Source organism: Schistocerca piceifrons, chromosome 5 (assembly GCF_021461385.2).
Source record: "Schistocerca piceifrons isolate TAMUIC-IGC-003096 chromosome 5, iqSchPice1.1, whole genome shotgun sequence".
Taxonomy (NCBI): domain Eukaryota; kingdom Metazoa; phylum Arthropoda; class Insecta; order Orthoptera; family Acrididae; genus Schistocerca; species Schistocerca piceifrons.
In genome coordinates this window covers 335345896-335365109 of record NC_060142.1, presented here as the reverse complement: position 1 = coordinate 335365109, position 19214 = coordinate 335345896, and the positions used below count along the sequence as shown (strand labels likewise).

General features: G+C 41.1%; 1 protein-coding gene across 2 annotated transcripts in view; it reads right to left on the bottom strand.

Moving 5' to 3' along the window:
* The window catches only part of LOC124798301 (farnesyl pyrophosphate synthase-like), a 48259-nt gene that overhangs the window by 15252 nt on the left and 13793 nt on the right, over nt 1–19214 (bottom strand). For both annotated transcript variants that reach the window (XM_047261635.1, XM_047261637.1), the window contains exon 4: nt 81–284. In XM_047261635.1, the coding sequence (XP_047117591.1) occupies nt 81–284 (204 nt within the window). The remainder of the gene's footprint in view (nt 1–80; nt 285–19214) is intronic.

Below are 19214 nucleotides of genomic sequence, written 5' to 3'. Positions count from 1 at the left end.
AGTAATATTCTTCCTTTTGTGCTTTTGACCAAATTTACATCCTCAAGTCTCCACCGAAAATGAAATGCCAATATACTTACATCATGGAAAAGCTCAACAACCTGCATGTAGTATGGTTTGTTCTGAAAATATCTTCGCAGCAACTGGTACAGGCCCATCTCCAATAACAAACCATCATTAATGCCTGCCAGACCAATTCCATTTTGGCGGTACCAGCAAGGTCTTCCTCGGCGCATTGATGAACCATCCATTATGTCATCAATTACAAGCAAGAAGGCTTGGAGCTAGAACAGTGCCAATAGTTAAATTAATTAAATGCTAATTATTCAAATAACTGAATATGGTTATTTCAGTACACTGATATGTGAACAGCAACAAAACCTAGCTGAGTTTCCAAATTTTGTACTTAATGTCATAATTAAATTTATATTATCTATATCAGTGAAAAGATTGTCATGTTACTGAATGAGAAAGGTAAATACGGTTTAAAACGCAAGTGAATGCTTTTCTAATGCTTCATTACATAATAAATTTTTAAAAAATCTCAATGAATGGAAGCATACATAGCTATCAGAAGTGCGATTCTTAATCATTATGAAGCTGGTATCTGTATAGATATGATTGGTGATCTTGCAGCTCTCTAAGAATGAAATTATTATGAAATCTAAACCACTGGCTGATTACAGGTGTTGATAAATCTCAACGGGGACAGTTGAAAAATGTGTGCCCCGACCGGAACTCGAACCAGGGACCTCCTGCTTCCATAGGAGTTCGGGCAATTTGGGTGCATCCAAACTGAAGACGATCAATGGCCGGTAAGCCTTATGTATATGAAACTGGTATCTATGCAGACATCATTGGTGATCTCGCAGCTCTCGAATAATGAAATCCAGACCTTTAGCTGCTTACAGGCGTTGATAAATGTCAAGAGGGACTGGTGAAAATGTGTAGGTCTCATGGGGAGCATGCCACAGATAAGTCCCTGCAGTCCCACTATCGTCTGCGTCCTCGGTGGCTGTCGGATAGAGCGTCTGCCATGTAAGCACGAGGTCCCGGTTTCGAGTCCTGGTCGGGGCACACATTTTTCAACTGTACCCGTTCATATTTATCAACGCCTGTCAGCAGATTAAGATCTTTTCATTATAATTTCATTCTTAGTCATTATGTTTCCTAAGTGGTACAGTCAATCAGTAATTTTTGAAATACTTCAGAGAAGAAGAGGAATATTGTGCATACTTTTGTAAAGGGATAAATACACACCTGTCACCTTGCTACAATAGAAGACTAACTTTCAAAATGTCCTGCCAACTTTAAATCCATTATCCACTCATATAAGTCCATCCCTATCCAGACAATATTATGAAAAGGGTAGATTGCTACTCACCATATAGTAGAGATGTCATGTCACAGACAGGCACAACAAAAAGACTACTAAACACATAAGCTATCAGCCAGAATGCCTTCTTCTGAAATAGCCAACATACACACACACATTCATACAAACACAGCTCACACACTCATGACCACTGCCTCAGGCTGCTGGGGCCAGATTGCAAGTAACTCCGCAGGATACAAGAAGCAATCTGGGTGGTGGGGATAAGGAGGAGACTGGGGTGGGAAGGGTGAGGGAGACCTGGGTGCAGATGGAAGACAGTAAGGTGCTGTTTATGGGAGAATACAGGAATGAGGTGGAGAGGGGTTGCAGTTAGGAGGTTAGACAGATGGCAGGGGGAGAGGAAAAGGAGACAAGTAGAAAGACTGTGGGTGTACTTGTGGAACAGAGGAACAGAAGGCTGTGGGGTGGGAGCAGGTAAGGGGATATGTGGGTGAAGGACAATGATTAATGGAGGTTGAGGCCAGGAGGGTTAAAGGGATGTAGGATGGTTAAAGGGATGTAGGATAAATTGCAGGGAGAGTTCCACCTGCACAATTCAGAAAAGCTGGTGTTAGTAGGAAGGAGCCATATGGCACAGGCTGTGAAGCAGTCTTTAAAATGAAGCACACTGCCCAACACGACATTCTTCATTTTAATGACTGCTTCACAGCCCATGCCATCTGACTCCTTTCTACCAACACTAGCTTCTCTGAACTGAGCAGGTGGAACTCTCCCTGCAATATATCCTACATTCCTATAACCCTCCTGGCCTCAACCTTTATTAGTCATTGTCCTTCAGCCACCTATACCCTACCCTGTTCCCACTCCACAGTCTCCTATTCTACAAGGAGACCTACAGCCTTTTTACTTCTCTCCTCTCTGCTCTCCCTGCCCCCACCGTCTAACTTCCTGACTGCACCTGGCTGACAAAGAGCACTTTACTGTCCCCCACTCGTACTCTGCTCTTCCCCCCCTCCCTCTCACTGGCACCACCCAGATTGCTTCCCACCACAGGTGCAGATGCTTGAAGTCTGACACCAGCAGCTAGAGGCAGTGGTTTGTGTGTGTGTATGATAGAGAGAGATAGATAGAGAGAGAGAGAGAGAGAGAGAGAGAGAGAGAGAGAGAGAGAGAGAGAGAGAGAGAGAGAGAGAGGGGGGGGGGGGGAAGAGGGACGGAGGGGGGGGGGGGCTGTGTTTGCATGAATGTTTGTGTGTGTATAGTGTCCATTTCAGAAGAAGGCCTTCTGACCGAAAGCTTACGTGTTTACTGGTCTTTTTGTTGCGCCTGTCTGACTTGACATCTCCAAATGGTGAGTTGCAATCTATCCTTTTCATAATTCTGTCATTATTCCATCCTGGATTTTCCATTGTTTGATATCCCCATGTAGAAGTATTTGTCCTTTGACAAGAATTTGGTAATGTTTGGAACCAAATAACTTATTTAAATGAGAGTTCAGAGACTTAAAATATAATCAGCTGCTGGCAATATATTGTTGGCAGTTATTAAATACAGATTCTTATTCAAGGTACAAGAGAGATGAGAGACAAACAAATCACCCCACAACAAAAGGTATGTGACAGTACGAAATTTTCCAGATATTTTGTAAACAAAGTTTGGAAATACATAATTTTGTTGAGTGTAAGTGAAATACCGTAGTAATTTTGAATATAAATGTGTGTGTGTTTCACTGAACGATATAGTTGTGGCAACATTTCATTTTTGGAACCTTTGTTATTCTCTCTTGCTTCATTGGTGTTAGCTGATATTTGAGTTCTCTCTATTTCGTGTTGATTCTGTGTTCAAAATGTGTAGTGAAGAGGAGAAATGAAAATAGTAATTGTAGATTTTTTAACCTTCCGTCGGGCGCGGCTGTTCAGATTGATACACCTCGAAGTTTACTGTAAATTATTTGTCAACGAGTGGCACCACTGACGCCTACTCACTAGTAGCTATCCTTTTCCAAACGCTTGTCATTGTTGTGTGCTTCATTGTCGATACGACTGCTCTGTTGTCGATATATGTGCTGATTGATCAGTTTGATACACTGCGCCCGTTCGTGTTGCATTTCAACAATTCATTTCTTTGGTTATCAACATAACTTAGTAAGTAGTACAATGTTAATATACAATGTGTAATGCACTTATTTTCTTTTTGGGCCATTTAATCATCAGTTAAGAATGTTTGAGTATCAGGTATCAAATTGATACACTGCGCCTGACCGCGTTATTTTATAGGAGTTTTATCATTTTAGGTGTGAGACACTTGATCATGGCAGGCTACAGTAAGATGTACAACATCCTTGACCCAAATCATGTTGCAGAAATACAAAAAATGTTGTTCGAAGAGGATAATGATGAAGTTCAAGAGGATTTTGAAGATGAAGTAGACACAGATTGTGATGACACAGTTGAAGTTCGGCAGGAAGATTCAGAAACAGAGGAAAACGACAGCAAAAACGAAGAGGAAGTACTTGAAGAAAGCCAGCATTATTATACTGGAAGGGACAGAGAGACAAAATGGAATAAAGTTCCACCATCGCAGAGAGTACGTTTCAGGGCCCACAATATTATTCGAAAATTACCTGGTCCTATAGGTGCGGCGAAAGCATTGAGAATGCCTTTGGAATGTTGGCATTGCCTCATAGATGACGACATTTTGTCAATTATAGTTCTGTATACAAATCAGTATATTGAGAACATCGAAGCTTCTTTTCAGCGAGAGAGATACGTAAAACCTATAGATGTTATTGAATTAAAAGCTTTCATTGGTCTTCTGTTTTTGGCTGGTGTTAACAAAAGTAACGGACAAAGCTTAGAAGATCTGTGGGGAAGTGATGGGGATGGAACTGAAAAATTTCATCTCGTTAAGAACATAAAACGTTTCAAATTCACCATGCGGTGCCTTATATTTGACAATCGTGTGACTCGCGATGAAAGGAGAAAATTAGACAAGATAACAGCGATTCGGGAAATATTTTCTCTGTTTGTACAGAATTGCCAGAAATCCTACACCCTCGGAGAAAACTTTACAGTAGATGAGAAACTTGAAGGTGCAGTTTTCGCCAATACATACCTAGCAAACCAAACAAACATGGAATTAAGATATATGCTCTTGTGGATTCCCAAGTATTTTATCTCTATAATATGGAAATATACGCTGGGCTGCAGCCAGAAGGAATGTACCACGTTAGCAATAAACCTTCAGATGTTGTTCTGCGACTATGTGAACCAATTTATCAGTCAGGTCGAATTGTGACAGCAGACAATTGGTTTACTAGCAGACAATTAGTTTGATAGAAGAGCTAAGAAGAAAAAATTTTTCTTTTGTTGGAACAATGAAGAAAAACAAGCGTGAGATTCCTTTGGAGTTTGCTACCAGGAAAGGCAGGGCTGTCCATAGTTCACTTTTTGGCTTCAAGAAAGGCTGTACTCTAGTTACCTACATTCCTCAAAAGGGGAAGTGTGTTATCTTGGCATCAAGTTTGCATGAAGACACTGGAGATAAACAGAAACCATCCATTGTAACATTTTACAATAAACCAAAGGTGGAATCGACACTACAGATAAGTTGACCGCTTCATACAATGTAGCAAGAAATGTGTGCCGTTGGCCAATGGTCATATTTTTTGCAATGATCAATATGAGTGGAATCAGTTCACAAGTAATTTACTATGGCAACAACGAGAATTTTATCCGAAGAAAAGGATTCCTGAAGCAACTCTCACATGCGTTAGATCTACCTCACTTGGTTCGCAGATGCTTGGACACCTCAGGAATTCACAGAGATCTTCAACTGCGGCTACAACAATATAGGCCAACGTGTTAAGAAGAAGCAGAAGACACAAGCAGAAACGAAGAACAAGGGACTGGGATCAAGATGAAAAGGTGTAATACCTACACTGAAAAAATAGACTGACAAAATATTGTTGCAAATGTGTCAGAAGCCTATCTGTTTGATACAGTGAACCTTTTTGCTCTGAATGCGGAAAAATTCCACATTTGTTACCACAGTCAAAAAGTGACGACGAAACAAATGAATGAGTTGTAATATCATTGTTGTTCTGCTCCAGTGTCATAATAGCCTTTTTGTAAAGATAATTGTCATTTGTGATGTGTTTTATTAGTGAAATATAATAAAGAAGCAAATGAAAAAGCGACGTTTTTATCATTTGTTACTAAAGACCAACATTGACGATAATAAATCTGAATGATGAATATTTCTACTGCAGTTGTGCTCGTATGTCATCTTTGTGTTTCTTTAAATATATTTGGCACTTATAATATGTTTTATGTACAGAATTTAATAAATGATCACGTGAATAAACGGTGTGATCAATTTGATACACCGCACCCGATCTTGCTGCGACAAACACCGCGCCCGACAGAAGGTTAAGAGATGAGTTGTTGCATATGTTTATCATTATTTTCACTGATTGTGTTGCTATTAATGATTCTCCTGCAGGTATGTCAAGAAATGAATCTGAGCGTACGTTGGACTGATATCTCCCCCCATGTTTCAATTTGTTCCACACTGTATTGCACAATGAATGCTAAATTTTGCTTCAATCTTGTGTTTTATTTTCTTCACGATGTAAAATGACTATAAAATAAAACTGAAAGATTGTATGTTTGCTTATGTATTTGGGTACTATAATTCCTTTTCAATTTTTAGACTGAAGTTTCATCTGTGTATTCAGATTCAACATCAGTAATGGTAAAATACATGTATTTAAAGTATAAAGTCTAATAAAGCTAAAAACATTTTGAAATTCCAAATACAAATTTGTACTATAAGTATTAACATTAGTGCAGAATTGTCCAAAGAGTGAGGTCCTAGGTGACAGTTGGTACCTCACAACAGCACCACAAGCTAAAGATAGTCGTTTCCAGGTGCAGCAACGAATGAGAGACATCATTATAGACACACCCTTGAGTTTCCATACGCTGCCACTGCCAGAAGCTTACTTAAGTCGAGAGCGCAATGCCGCTCAGCCCCACTCTATAATCATCGCCTACAACAAAAGCATAATCTGCGACCTAACAGAACTACACTGAAGACCCAAAGAAACTGGTACACCTGCCCAATATCGTGTATGGCCCCTGCGAGGATACCAAGGTGCCGCAACACAATGTGGCATCGACTCAACTAATGCCTGAAGCAGTGCTGGAAGTAATTGATACCATGAATCCTGTAGGGCTGTCCATAAATTGGTAAGAGAACAAGGCAGTGGAGATCTCTTCTGAAGAGCACATTAAAAGGCATCCCACATAAGCTCAATAATGTTCAGGTCTGGGGAGTGGTGGCCAGCGGAAGCATTTAAACTCAGAAGATTGTTCCTGCAGCCACTATGTACCAATTCTGGTCGTGTGGAGTGTTGTATTGTCCTGATGACATTGCCTAGCTCTGTCGGAAAGCACAATGGACACGAACTGATGCAGGTGATCAGACAGGATACTTATGTACGTCTCACTGTCAGAGTTGTATCTAGACATATCAGGGGTCCCATATCATGCCAACTCCACACACCCCGCACCATTACTGAGCCTCTATCAGCTCGAACATTTCCCTGCTGACATGCAGGGCCCATGGATTCCTGAGGTTGTCTCCATACCAGTACAGTCCAATGTAGGTGTTGACAGGCGCAGGCAAGGTGCAACGCTTTGCGTCGTGCAATCATCGAGGGGACATGAGTGGGCCTTCAGCTTCAAAAGTCCATATAAATGGTGTTTCGTTAATTGGTTTGCACGCTGACACTTGTCGGTGGCCCAGCACTGAAAACTGCAGCAATTTGTGGAAGGGTTGCACTTCTGTCATGTTGAAAGTTTCTCTTCAGTCGTCATTGGTCCCGTTCTTGCAGGATCTTTTTCCAGCCAAAGTGACGTTGGACATTTGATGTTTTACCGAATTTCTGGTGCAGTCTTGAAATTGTCGTATGGGAAAATCCCCACTTCATCGCTACCTTTGAGATGCTGTGTCCCATCCAGTTTCTTTGGCACTTCAATGTATAAGGCATATTTGTGTATCAAAAGTTTGTAGTCAACTATACATTATGAAGTGAATATCATTCTCTATTGTATCAAGCAATAACAATTGTGACACTCCTGTCAACATGGTTGTTTCCAATTTAAGTCTTTTAGATTGTTCAAATTTTAATAAAGTGATCTAATAATTTGTGTGTGTCATAGTATCTGATTGACCTCCTCCATAAATAAATCTAGGCTTGCTACAACATATTACAATGTGACAATGATAGTCGTTTTTGTACTTCAGTGTGTTGTCTTATCCGCCAAATATATCGCACGGCTACAATATGGTTCCCACACTCACTACAGGTGCTTGGTGTACTGCTAGAAATGGTGGCAATAATGTTCTAACATTTTTGTGTACCCCTGTAAAGTGTTTCAGCATTTCTGAAACCCCACAAGTACTGTCTCTAAACAAAACTTTTCAGTTTCAGGCACAGCAGATAGAATGACTGTTGCACAGTGTACAACAGATGATGATCTTACTGTCATCAAGCAGCTTCATGACGGGTTGCTGCTCCGATGTTCTGCCAGTTGAAGAGTAACAAAGAGGACTGGTCAAGTACCATGTCCAACTTGAAGCGCACTTCATAGCATATGACATTAAAGGTATAGCACAAATTACTTTCTTTTTGATCACTGTCAGAGCTGATGTGCACCGTTTATGCATAAAGTTGTTCCCCAACTGTCGTCTGGAAGATATTGGTTATGAGGAACTCATTCATAAAATCGACAAACATTGTACAGATATATGTCTTTGAACAGTCATTTAAATAGTGGATTGTTCAACTCAAAGTGGTAACAAGACATTGCAGGTTCAAGTGTTCTTGTGGACTAACTTATACTGATGATATGTTATGAGATGAGATGCAGCCATGAAAGAATGTGTTGGACATTTGCCTACCCACCTAAGCTGATGAAAAATGTTTGTGGAAACGAGAAACAATGTTTATGTAGTTTTCAGTTGTGGGACATCCCACTATGCACTCTGGCTTGGTGTAAGTGCAGGAGAATGCAAAAATGAAGTCATCTCAGCATACTGAAAAGGCATGACGATGAATGTGCATCTACGCCTGCTTTGGAGGCTCACTTATGCATTGGCATTGCAGCTTGGCAGTGCCTAGGAAGTCACAGAGAAAAGTGCCTGGGTAAGAATGTAAACACCCAAACAAATGAAGAAGAGAACTGTCATTTGAGTATCTACTGTCCAGCCAGCACAGCACTACAAGTTATCTGTTGTGATATAAGACATATTAGCAATCTGTATCACTTGCAACTGTAAAAGTAACTGTATAGAAAAGATACTGTAATTACAATACAAAAGAGTTGTCATATAACTGTTTTCATTAGTAGATTGAAAAGATTGGACTCTCCTTCACCATACACCCTACGTGCAACCATACACCCTACGTGCAAAAGTTGGAGTTACATTGTTTGGTCTAGTGGCACGGCATAGCAGGTCCTCTGAAGCAATTAATTCCAAGAACAAGAAAAGCAACCACAAATTATTTGCAAGGAAAAGTTGGCACATACATACAACCAGGTGACAGAGTATGTATGGAGTAGAACACAGAACACACCATAAACCGAAAACCTAACCTGTAACACTCCAAGACGCACACCTAGATGCTAGTAGCCTAAAACTGTCAGAATCTGAAAGCTTTATCTGCTGTAGAGGCTCAAAGTATTATGGACATGACTGAAGTTTATTCTGAGGCTCTGTCTATTTCTCTTGTTCACAGAACACAAGGCCCTCAAGTTCATGATAAAGTGAATTAAAACAGGGTTCAAACTAACAGTAAAAGTAAACATTTCAGCCATGTGGTACATGAGGTGAACTTCAGAAAAAGGTGAGGAAGTCTTGTCCTTGGTGTTTTTCAAATCACGATAGAACAGCTTACCATTGTTGTGACGCAAAGTGTTTTAAGTTTGGTAAACAAGGCCATATCCAGACCAACTGTTTACAACACAGCCAGGACAGACACTGGGGCACTGCACAACTACAGCATGGCTTTCAGCGAGTGAATGTTGTGTTGGCACTGCCTTTACAGCTAGCACCAACGAAGGCTCTCTTTTCTATTTCACAGAAACCCCTTTTCTGTAGTCCACCGACAGAGGAACGAACTTTTTGTCCAATTTCAAGTGGTTCAAAAGATAAATTTTAGTTAGACACAGGTGTGTTTGTTTCCCTAATCAATAAAGGCACCTATGAAATGATCAAAAGCCCATACTTCTGTTTTGCCCTTTTATAACGGGTACAAAATTCCATTACTTGGCAAGTGCAGTTTGCCAGCTACTTTTCATGACGTTGCAAAGTGTGTTCCATTTCATGTACTATTGTAGAAATAGTGCAAACATTTTTGATTTAGACTTAGATTTGTTCAACTTGTGATACAAGACAATGTGTTACAAATCAGGATTTCACTGCCTCATACTGATGTCTCTGACTTGTACAGTAAGTATAGTGAACTTTATTAACCAGGACCAGGAAGGACTAAAGATTTTGAAGTGCACATTACTCTTAAAGACAATGCACAACTATGATTTCATCGTTCCAGGATTGTCACTTGTTCAATTGTGTGTGAATTCCTAAGGGACCAAACTGCTGAGGTCATTGGTTCCTAAAGTTACACACTACTTAGAATTAACTTAAGTTAAGGACAACACACACCCATGCCCGAGGGAGGACTCAACCCTCCAACGGGAGGAGCCATGCAATTCGTGACATGGCGCCTCTCTAACCGCGTGGCCCAGGATTGTCCCTCATGCATACTTAAGCAAGTTGGTCAGGGACTGCAACAATGAAATGTCAGTGGTGTGATACAACTCGTTTCTGCAAGTCAGTGGCATCCCCCTTGATCATACTCCAAAAGCCATCAGGAGGTTTACGTCTGTGTTCTGATTTCAAGGCCACAGTAAACCCACGAACTGTGGTGGATTTTCCTCTCTGACGATTGGAGGAATTAATGACGCGTTGGAACAAGATTGATTTTAGTGAGGCTTCCTTACACTTACCACTGGACAAGCAGTCCAAGCAATATTCTGTGATCAACACTCATCTGGGGTTGCTCCAGTTCCATAGGCTACCATTCGGCAGCACTCCCACTCCTGCTATTTTTCACCGTGTCCGGGAACAATTAGCTGCCAAAGTCTCTTCATGGACAAACTATTTGGAGGACATTGTTGTCGTGGTTCGATGCCTGCTAAACATTTGGCAAATTTAGATTGTTTGTTTCAAGTTATTTATGAGGCTGGCTGAATGCGTAATAGGAAAAGCACTCCTTCTTCCAAGAACTTTGATGTTTAGGTCATGTTATAAAAGGACAGGCTATTCACCTTACTCATTCACACCTGTCTTCGATTAAAGAGCTGCTGGCGCCTCATAACATCAAGGAGCTGCAGGCCATCATGGGGAAGTTAACATATGACATTAAGTTTACTGCGAACGCTGTGCAAATTGCTGCTCCACTGAATGGCTGCACTGGAAAGGTGTTCCCAAGAATGTCAGGATGCATTTCAGTGGTTAAAGGACCCATTGTTAAAGTCACTGTCTGATTTATTTTGATACTGCTAAGCCCGTTACCTCAGCTGTGAATGCATTTTCTTACAGGATTGGAACTGTGCTCTCCTATAGAATTCATTCATCTGATAGGCCCATTGCTTTTGCCTTGAAAACTCACAACAAATAGTAGTGCAATTACAATCAACTCAAAAAAAAGGTGCCCACTATTATCTATGGCATTATTAAGTTCCATCAATATCAGTATACAGTGGGAAGTTCTATTTTATTATAGATCATTGGTCTTTAATGCCTTTGTTCAATCCTTCCAAGCCCGTCCCACTGCAGGCAGCACAAAAACTGCAACACTGTGCTGTTATTGTCACATTGTCAATAAGAGTTGTTACAGGCCCACTGCATAACATTTGAATCCAGAATCCTTGTCTCGTTTACTTATCAGTACCAAAACAGGATTGGACTCATCTGAGAAATCATTTTATCAAACTAACACACATGGTTTTGAAATTCTTCAAAATTTTTCTCCTGCCTTTCAGCATGTTGCTGGAGCAATTGCTTCTAACTCAGCTCTTCGGATAGTTTCACAACACGTGTGCCATGGGTGGCCACATATGCTCAAAGAAATTCGCCACCCTGTGTGCATCTCTACTTTTTGCACCGTTATGCACTATGCATGTGGTCAGGTGTTCTGTTGTTGCATAGAGAATGACGATCCACAGATAGTGATTCCTTATTTCCTCCAGTGGCAATTTCATCAGTGTTGCACGAAGGTCATTTGGGCATAGTTCAACAAAGCAACTTGCCTGACATCATTGTACTTGTCAGGGCATGGATGCCCATATTAAGCACATGGCCTCTTGTTGTAATGTTTGTGCAGAGTATTCATCTGCACCACCGCAACACTTCTTCCACATCTGTCGAGACCATGACAATGTGAACACATTGATTTCATGGGTCAAGTCTGAAACATGCAATGGTTGTCACTCGTCGGCAATTGCACTAAATTTCCTTTCGTAGACCCCTTGACATTCACCAGTACTGCTGGTACAGTATCGACTCTGTCCTCTATTTTTTGATCGAAGATCTTCCTGAGGTTCTTGTCTCTGACAACAGACCACAATTCACGTGATCCGATTTTCAACAGTTTTGCGCTGACAATGGCATACACCACGTAGCTACTGCCCCTTTTCACCCTCGGTCTAGTGGTGAAGCTGAACAGTTTGTTTGAACATTTAAAAGTCACACAGAGAAACTCCATTCCTTCCACAGATGGAAGCAAGTGGGAAATCCGGGATTGTGTCTTGCTCCAACACAAATTTTCATAGTCATCATTCCATTCCACAGCTGATGATAGTCACTATTCGCAATTGCGAATTCATCTGACCTGTTTAGTAATGGCTGTGGTCGTCGCAGTGCATCGTCATCAGAATAACTTCGGCCCGGTAATGTAAAAATTTTTCTTTCTTCTTACCACTCCTTGCCACATGACAGGTAGTTGCTGGCAGAATTATTACACAGTTGTCATCACCATACCTTGTTGCATCTTCTACAGCCACTGCAGAAACTATTTGTTCTGCTGGGACGGACACAGTTTCAGCTGCAGGAAAAAGTTTTGTTTAAAGTTTTTGGCAAGAAACAGCACTGGGAAAACAGTATCATCACACAGACTTTGAGTTGTTGATATTACGTTGTTATATGTTTCTCTGGGCTGCAACTGCATCAAAAGAATCAGCTGTTGCACTCTTATATCAATGATTCTGTCCCTATGTCAGTGACTCTGCCACAGAAATTTTGCCTACAGACCCAGCACACTGCTGGGGTCTGCAATAACAGTCAACTCATCTCCATCTCTCTGTCCATTGCAGTCGGTGCCATCCAGAGCAGTGCTGATAGAGGTCAAAGTTGCACCGTTGTAGATGTCGCTGATGTCGTCATGACCAGTCTTGCAGTCTGAGCTGATGTCCATGGAGGTGGCGCACCTGCACAGCCATCATGATGCCCCTGGAGTTCCGCCTGCTGTCCATCTGCCCTCACTGTCTGTGCGCCTGGAAGTTGGAGTGCACCCCGTGGCCCGTTTTCTGCCCAATGTCACTAGTCGCTCGTAAGATGGATACCGGGGTGCGGGCAGTGAGCTGCCATCCTTGTCTCCTCATCTGCATCTGCATTCAGGTCTTCTCCTGCTATTGTCACATGACTGATCACTATATGATGATGGTGTAGAGGTTTGGGAGGGAGGAATTTGGTGTCGTCCAGAGAGTGAGGTCCCAGGTTACAGATAGTACCTCACTACGGCACCACAAGCCGGAGACAGGCACTGCCAGATGCAGCAGTTAATGAGAGAAATCGGTGTAGACACGCCCTCAACAGTTTCCATATTCCACAACCACACAACGGCACCAAAAGCTAGAGAGAGGTGCTGCCAGATGCAGCAATGAATGAGAGATGCTGGTATAGGTACAGTATCAATAATTTCCATATTCTGCTGCTGCTGGAAGCTTGTTATGTTAGAATGCAGCACTGCTCAAGCCCCTCTCTGTAATCACTGCCTACAACGACGGACTTGTCTTAGCGCAGATCTGGCTGTGACCTAACAGAATTATTAGTCAGATCTGTGTGTAAAAGTTTACAGTCAACTATACACTGAGATGTCACTATCATTCTGTATTGTATTACGTGGTAAAAGTATAGAGCTAAATGACAATAACAAATACATAGTGACTCTCCTGTGGACATGGACTGTTTCCAAGTCAAGTCTCAAGATTGTTCAAATTTTAATAAAGTTATCTAATATTTTGAGTGTATTGTAGTATTCACTTGACCTCCTCCAGGAGTACCGTATTTACTCGAGTCTAAGCCGCACTCGAATCTAAGCCGCACCTGAAAAATGAGACTCGAAATCAAGGAAAAAAAATTTCCCGAATCTAAGCCGCACCTGAAATTTGAGACTCGAAATTCAAGGGGAGAGAAAAGTTTTAGGCAGCATCTCCAAATCGAAACAAAGTTGGTCCACTGTAATATGAGACAATTTAGGTCGACTGAATGACGATACAGCTACAGTAGTTTGGTTCGAGTCGTAAGCTTAGCAGTTAAGCTTTATCAGGTAGCCATTGCTATGCGTCAGGCGCTCCGTCCGTATTTATACGGGTACCCTTCCTTTTTCACGTGCTTCGTCTGGTTTGAATTGATTGCTTATTTTTCTTTGATCTGATAAGCGCAGTTTTCTTTGTTATAGGTGTTTACGTCACTCTACGCTGAAAATGCATTACTGTACTGTGTCATGCATTGTTTGTCGTACTCTAATACTGTGTATTTACGGCCTGTCGCCGATCGCGGCATGGCTTGCTTTTGAGCGCGCTACCGCCGCTTACAAATAAAAAAAAGAAAGAAAGAGAGAGAGAGAGAGAGAGAGAGAGAGAGAGAGAGAGGGGAATCGTCTCATTAGCGAAACAATGGCAAGAGACTGCTACTTGTTGTTACTCACACTGCTGCTTTCTTTGATAATGATTAACAAGAACCAAATAATAGACTGCGTATGATAGAAGATGTTCTGAACGAGAGTTTAGCGAAAATTTTCCTCCGTTTGAAAATCTTTGCAGGCGCCTCTTTAGTACATTACATTCTGCACAGAAATTAGAGTCATCTTAGATTTAAAAATCTAGGCAATTGCCTCGCTTCATTTCTGACTGTATCACTGTTTAGCATAAGAATAATACGAATATACACATGACATGATATGTATATTCTTCCGCGTTTGCTGTTGTCTCACTCTAGTTTTGTGGTTTATTACGCAGACAGGATTTAAACGAGATAGTAGCAAACACGAAACAATACATGGCAAAATGTTTATATTCATATTATTCTTATGGTGACGAGAATACTGCATGTGATTCACAATTTATAAAAGTTCGTATTAGCAACCATCTCTTCTCACAGATAGGAAAAAATTCAGAACGTAGAGTTGGCCATATTGACAAACATCCTAAACATTCTTGCCAGTCGGGTTTTCGTAGTACATTGAAATGCTGCTACATTCGAAGATGAACAATACGGAATTAGTATGTACTTCGTTGGATAATGTATGAAAATGCAGTGGTCGAAACTCGGCGCGGAGAAAAAAAGCTTGCCTTCCACCTTTTTTTTTTAATTTATTTACTGACGCAGAGGTTTTGGCGCCAGTATTTATCTTTGTGCCTACAAACAGCACCCTACAAAGCATGCCTGTGTAGCGCTACATATATTCGACGGCAGAACTAAGTTGTGGCGGCACCCACCGACATTTTTAAGAACTTCCGCTTGCTTTGCACTCGATTCTAAGCCGCAGGCGGTTTTTTGGATTACAAAAACTGGAAAAAAAGTGCGGCCTAGATTCGAGTAAATACGGTAAATCTAAGCTCGCTATGACACACTACAGTTAGCATAGAACTTTTGACAGAATTGTCCAAGAAATTAGCTAAAACTGAAAGGCAGGGTGGCTGGAGTGGCTGTCACATCGCCAGATGTGGCTCGCAAACTGCTCCAAAATGAGGATGTACCTCAGGGGATGTGGCTCGCAAACTGCTCCAAAATGAGGAATATTCTCCTAAAAACCTTTTCACTTATTTCAAAGTGGTATTCCATTGCCCTTCCAACCTAAAAAATATTCTGAACCATTCTTATGACAGTCCTGCTTCCAGTTTTTCTCATGTGAGACATCTATGTGAAAGACCCAGGTACAAGACTTGCTCCATGCATCCATCTAGCATGCTGACTCAAGTTCCGCCAGTGATGCCCATCATCCTATCAGAGGCAGGGTTATCTGTGAAAGTAACTTGTTGTATCATCTTCCCTGTAATTATTGAATGACTTTTTAAATGGAGATGTCCACAATTAACTGTTCACACATATGAACGTTCACCACAAAACTGCAGGCAAGGGCATGTCTGATAAAACAGAGGTGAATCTTAATGTTTAGAGCAACACAGTTTGACTTTGGCTGCTGCTTCACAACCTCCCTCTAACATCAGTGGCATGAGCTGCACAGAAGAAACAGCCTCTTCACTACATCCTTGGTTTCTGCAAAACCTAAATCTTCCTGAATCCATGTGCTACACTTATCTCTGTCCCATCCATGTTTTCAACTTCCACTCTACCCATTCTACTTCTTCCTCTCCCAGTTTTATTAGATTTATGTATCTATGGGTTCTCATCCACACTATTTTCTCAGTGGTTTCAATTTATCTCTCTGACCCAATCCCTGTATTGCTGTATTTGGTAAGCAGTTACTGGTATAACTTTCTCTTATTCGGTTCTTCCTCTTGCCTGAATTACAGTGTTAAACTTTTTTTGAACACATGCGCTCACTGTGCAAACCGTACAGTGTTGTCTTTACAGATTCCATTGATTGTATTCCTCCCAGGCTTTTCCATTATGAGTCTGCAATCTCGAAGACATGGCTCCTGTATAGATTTTCAGGTTTGCGCTACCCCCAGAAGTAATTTTGTTAAACTGGCTTTGCTTTTTGTGCTTTCTATACAAGTATCTCTTTTGAAACCCTCGAGCTCTGGGTGATGAGTGCAGTCAAATGAGATGAAAAAGTGCTGATGGTGAGTTGGTTGTGCTGTGCTTGCAAACGCAGACCTGAGTACCTCAGGGGATGTGAGGGGTGCTGTGGCAATGCTTGACAACACTGTTCTCATATACGAGCATTGTATGTAAACACCCCAGGTGAGCCATCCAGGAGTGAGGGGGGAAGCAAGGAGCAAGCTGACAAGCATTTGTCCCCAAGAACAGGATGAGACAAGCCCTCAACATGTCACAAGGATGACTGGAGGTGCAGGCACAAGCTGCACAATCACATCACAACACTGGCAGCTGCTACCATGGCATGACTGATGGAGCAGTTTGTGGTCTCAATTTGCGACACTAAGGTGACTGCGTGAAATGCAACCAATGGTGGCGACATCAGCAGCTCTGATTGAGGCTTTTGTTGGTTTCCCTTGACAGCAAGGCGAATGTTGGAGATGTCACCTTTAATACTCTCCAAATAATTTCCTAACACAACAAATAAATGAACAGCACTAAAACAGTACAATGCAGTTAGAACCTTAGGCCTGATAGAGCGGATGTGAGCTGTGAGCAAAGTAATTATTTCCTGTGCATTCTATCCTTTGTTTTAGTGTGCACTATAGAGAATTTTGAGGCAAGAAATCAATATGTGAAATAATGAATTAGGTCATTTCCTTGCTCTATGAACCCATCAACTTAACCAAAGTTTGAAAAAAGTTATAAATCGAGGTTACATAGGCTCACTCCTATTTTAACAATTTTGCAGACAGTCATAAGGAAATTTAACTCTGATTTGTACAGAAAGTATGAATTACTGTGTGGTTGTGATAAGAAAAACACTTTATTTTGTTCTTCTGTTTCTCGTTTGGAGGAGAGCCCCTGTGAACAATACAAGGAGTCCGTGACATTCCACACATCCATGACAAAATTAGAAAACAAAACCTTCTTTGGTCTATGTGAATAACATTTTGAACATGTTATAAATAGTTTTCTGTTGCATAGGCAGAGGTAAAATAGTAATGAAATCGCACTACAGAAGGTGGACAAAGTGAATATGCAGAGGTCAAATGGTAATGAAATCACAATACAGGAGGTGGACCAAGGGAATACGCAGAGGTCAAAAGGTAATGAAATCTTACTACAGAGGGGAATATGAGTTCATTGGTTACCTTAGAGTACCGTACTTAACAAGATTTCACAGAAATTAGGCAAAAAGTTAAGGGCAAAAAAGATAAAGCCAGCATTCTTTATCCCACAAAATCTGTGCACCTTCTGGTGGACTGGGGGCATACTCCAAAATACCACGTGGCTGCTATGGACCACATGAACTTTGCTTTCTGATGCTCAGATGTTATAGCTGTTGTGTGTTGCAGCTGATGCCCCTGGGCACCATAGCAAAAACGATTGCCACACTGAGTGTCTACTCATTGGAATTTCCAATCAAGGGGTGTCAATACCATTTTCAAATATAGAGAAGATATTATTAAGCACTTGAAGAATATGATCAGTGGGGAAAAACTGCGTAATGAGAATACCGTATAAGCCAGCAGCTTAGCATTGATTTTGGACAATGTTTCATTTCCTGGCTCTTATTTTTCATAAAATTATGATTCATGCCAATATTTTATGTATAAGCTACAGAAAAGGAATATTGATCCACTTACATACAAAATCAGCCATCAACTTTTGAGGATGATGTTACAAAAAATGGTTCAAATGGCTCTGAGCACTATGAGACTTAACTACTGTGGTCATCAGTCCCCTAGAACTTAGAACTACTTAAACCTAACTAACCTAAGGACACCACACACATCCATGCCCGAGGCAGGATTCGAACCTGCGACCGTAGCAGTCGCACGGTTCCGGACTGCGCGCCTAGAACCGCTAGACCACCGCGGCCGGCGATGATGTTACAAACACTAGGAACGGAATGACTGAAAATTCAACAGTATCATTAAAGAGTAAGAACTGAAGATGTGTAATCTACTGCAGGATGCAAAAGAAGTGTGGATGTTGTAGGTTACAAAGCAAGAGAAAGATTTAAATTTACTGGACACCTAGTTGCAACCTCTCTCTTTCTATCAGAGAAATTCACCACTTACTCTCCTAGTTTTCCAGAAACTTCTCTCAGTGTTGCTACTGAAGCTTCTTATGGAAGCAAAGAAACATCAAATGAAGCTCTTTAGTGTGTGTATGGCAGAGAGGACTACAGAAGTATGTGCAGAGCAATGAGCTTGATGGATTACATTGCTCTCTAGAAAACGAGAACTCGTTTTAATAATGCACAAGTTGAAAGAGTGATTGAAAAATTTGCAGATGTGAAGGAAATAATAATGTAATTCCTGTCCTAGTGATCATCACAACATCAAACGGAAGAGAGACAATCAAATGGCGTTAACATTGGTCCTGCAGAGAAAGGTTAGTAAGGCAGGCCTACTAGTTTTTGCATACACAGAGTTGCAATTCACCTTAATTTATTTTATTATGCAATGTAATATTTTATACTGTGTACACATTTTGGTGTTATTATGAATAGATACTGCAAGGACATGAGTGAGGGATATGTTTACATCATGGACTACCAAAAAAATGTGCATTACGCCCAGTTTCTGTACTTTGTTGAGTGTTTTCTTGATGAGCAAAGTGGAGCAACATCACTTTTATTCATCGCCCACCACTGCAGCCTCATTCATCACCAGCTGTAGCAAAAATTATGTGATCTATGAGAACATTATCTGTGTCCAAGAGATAT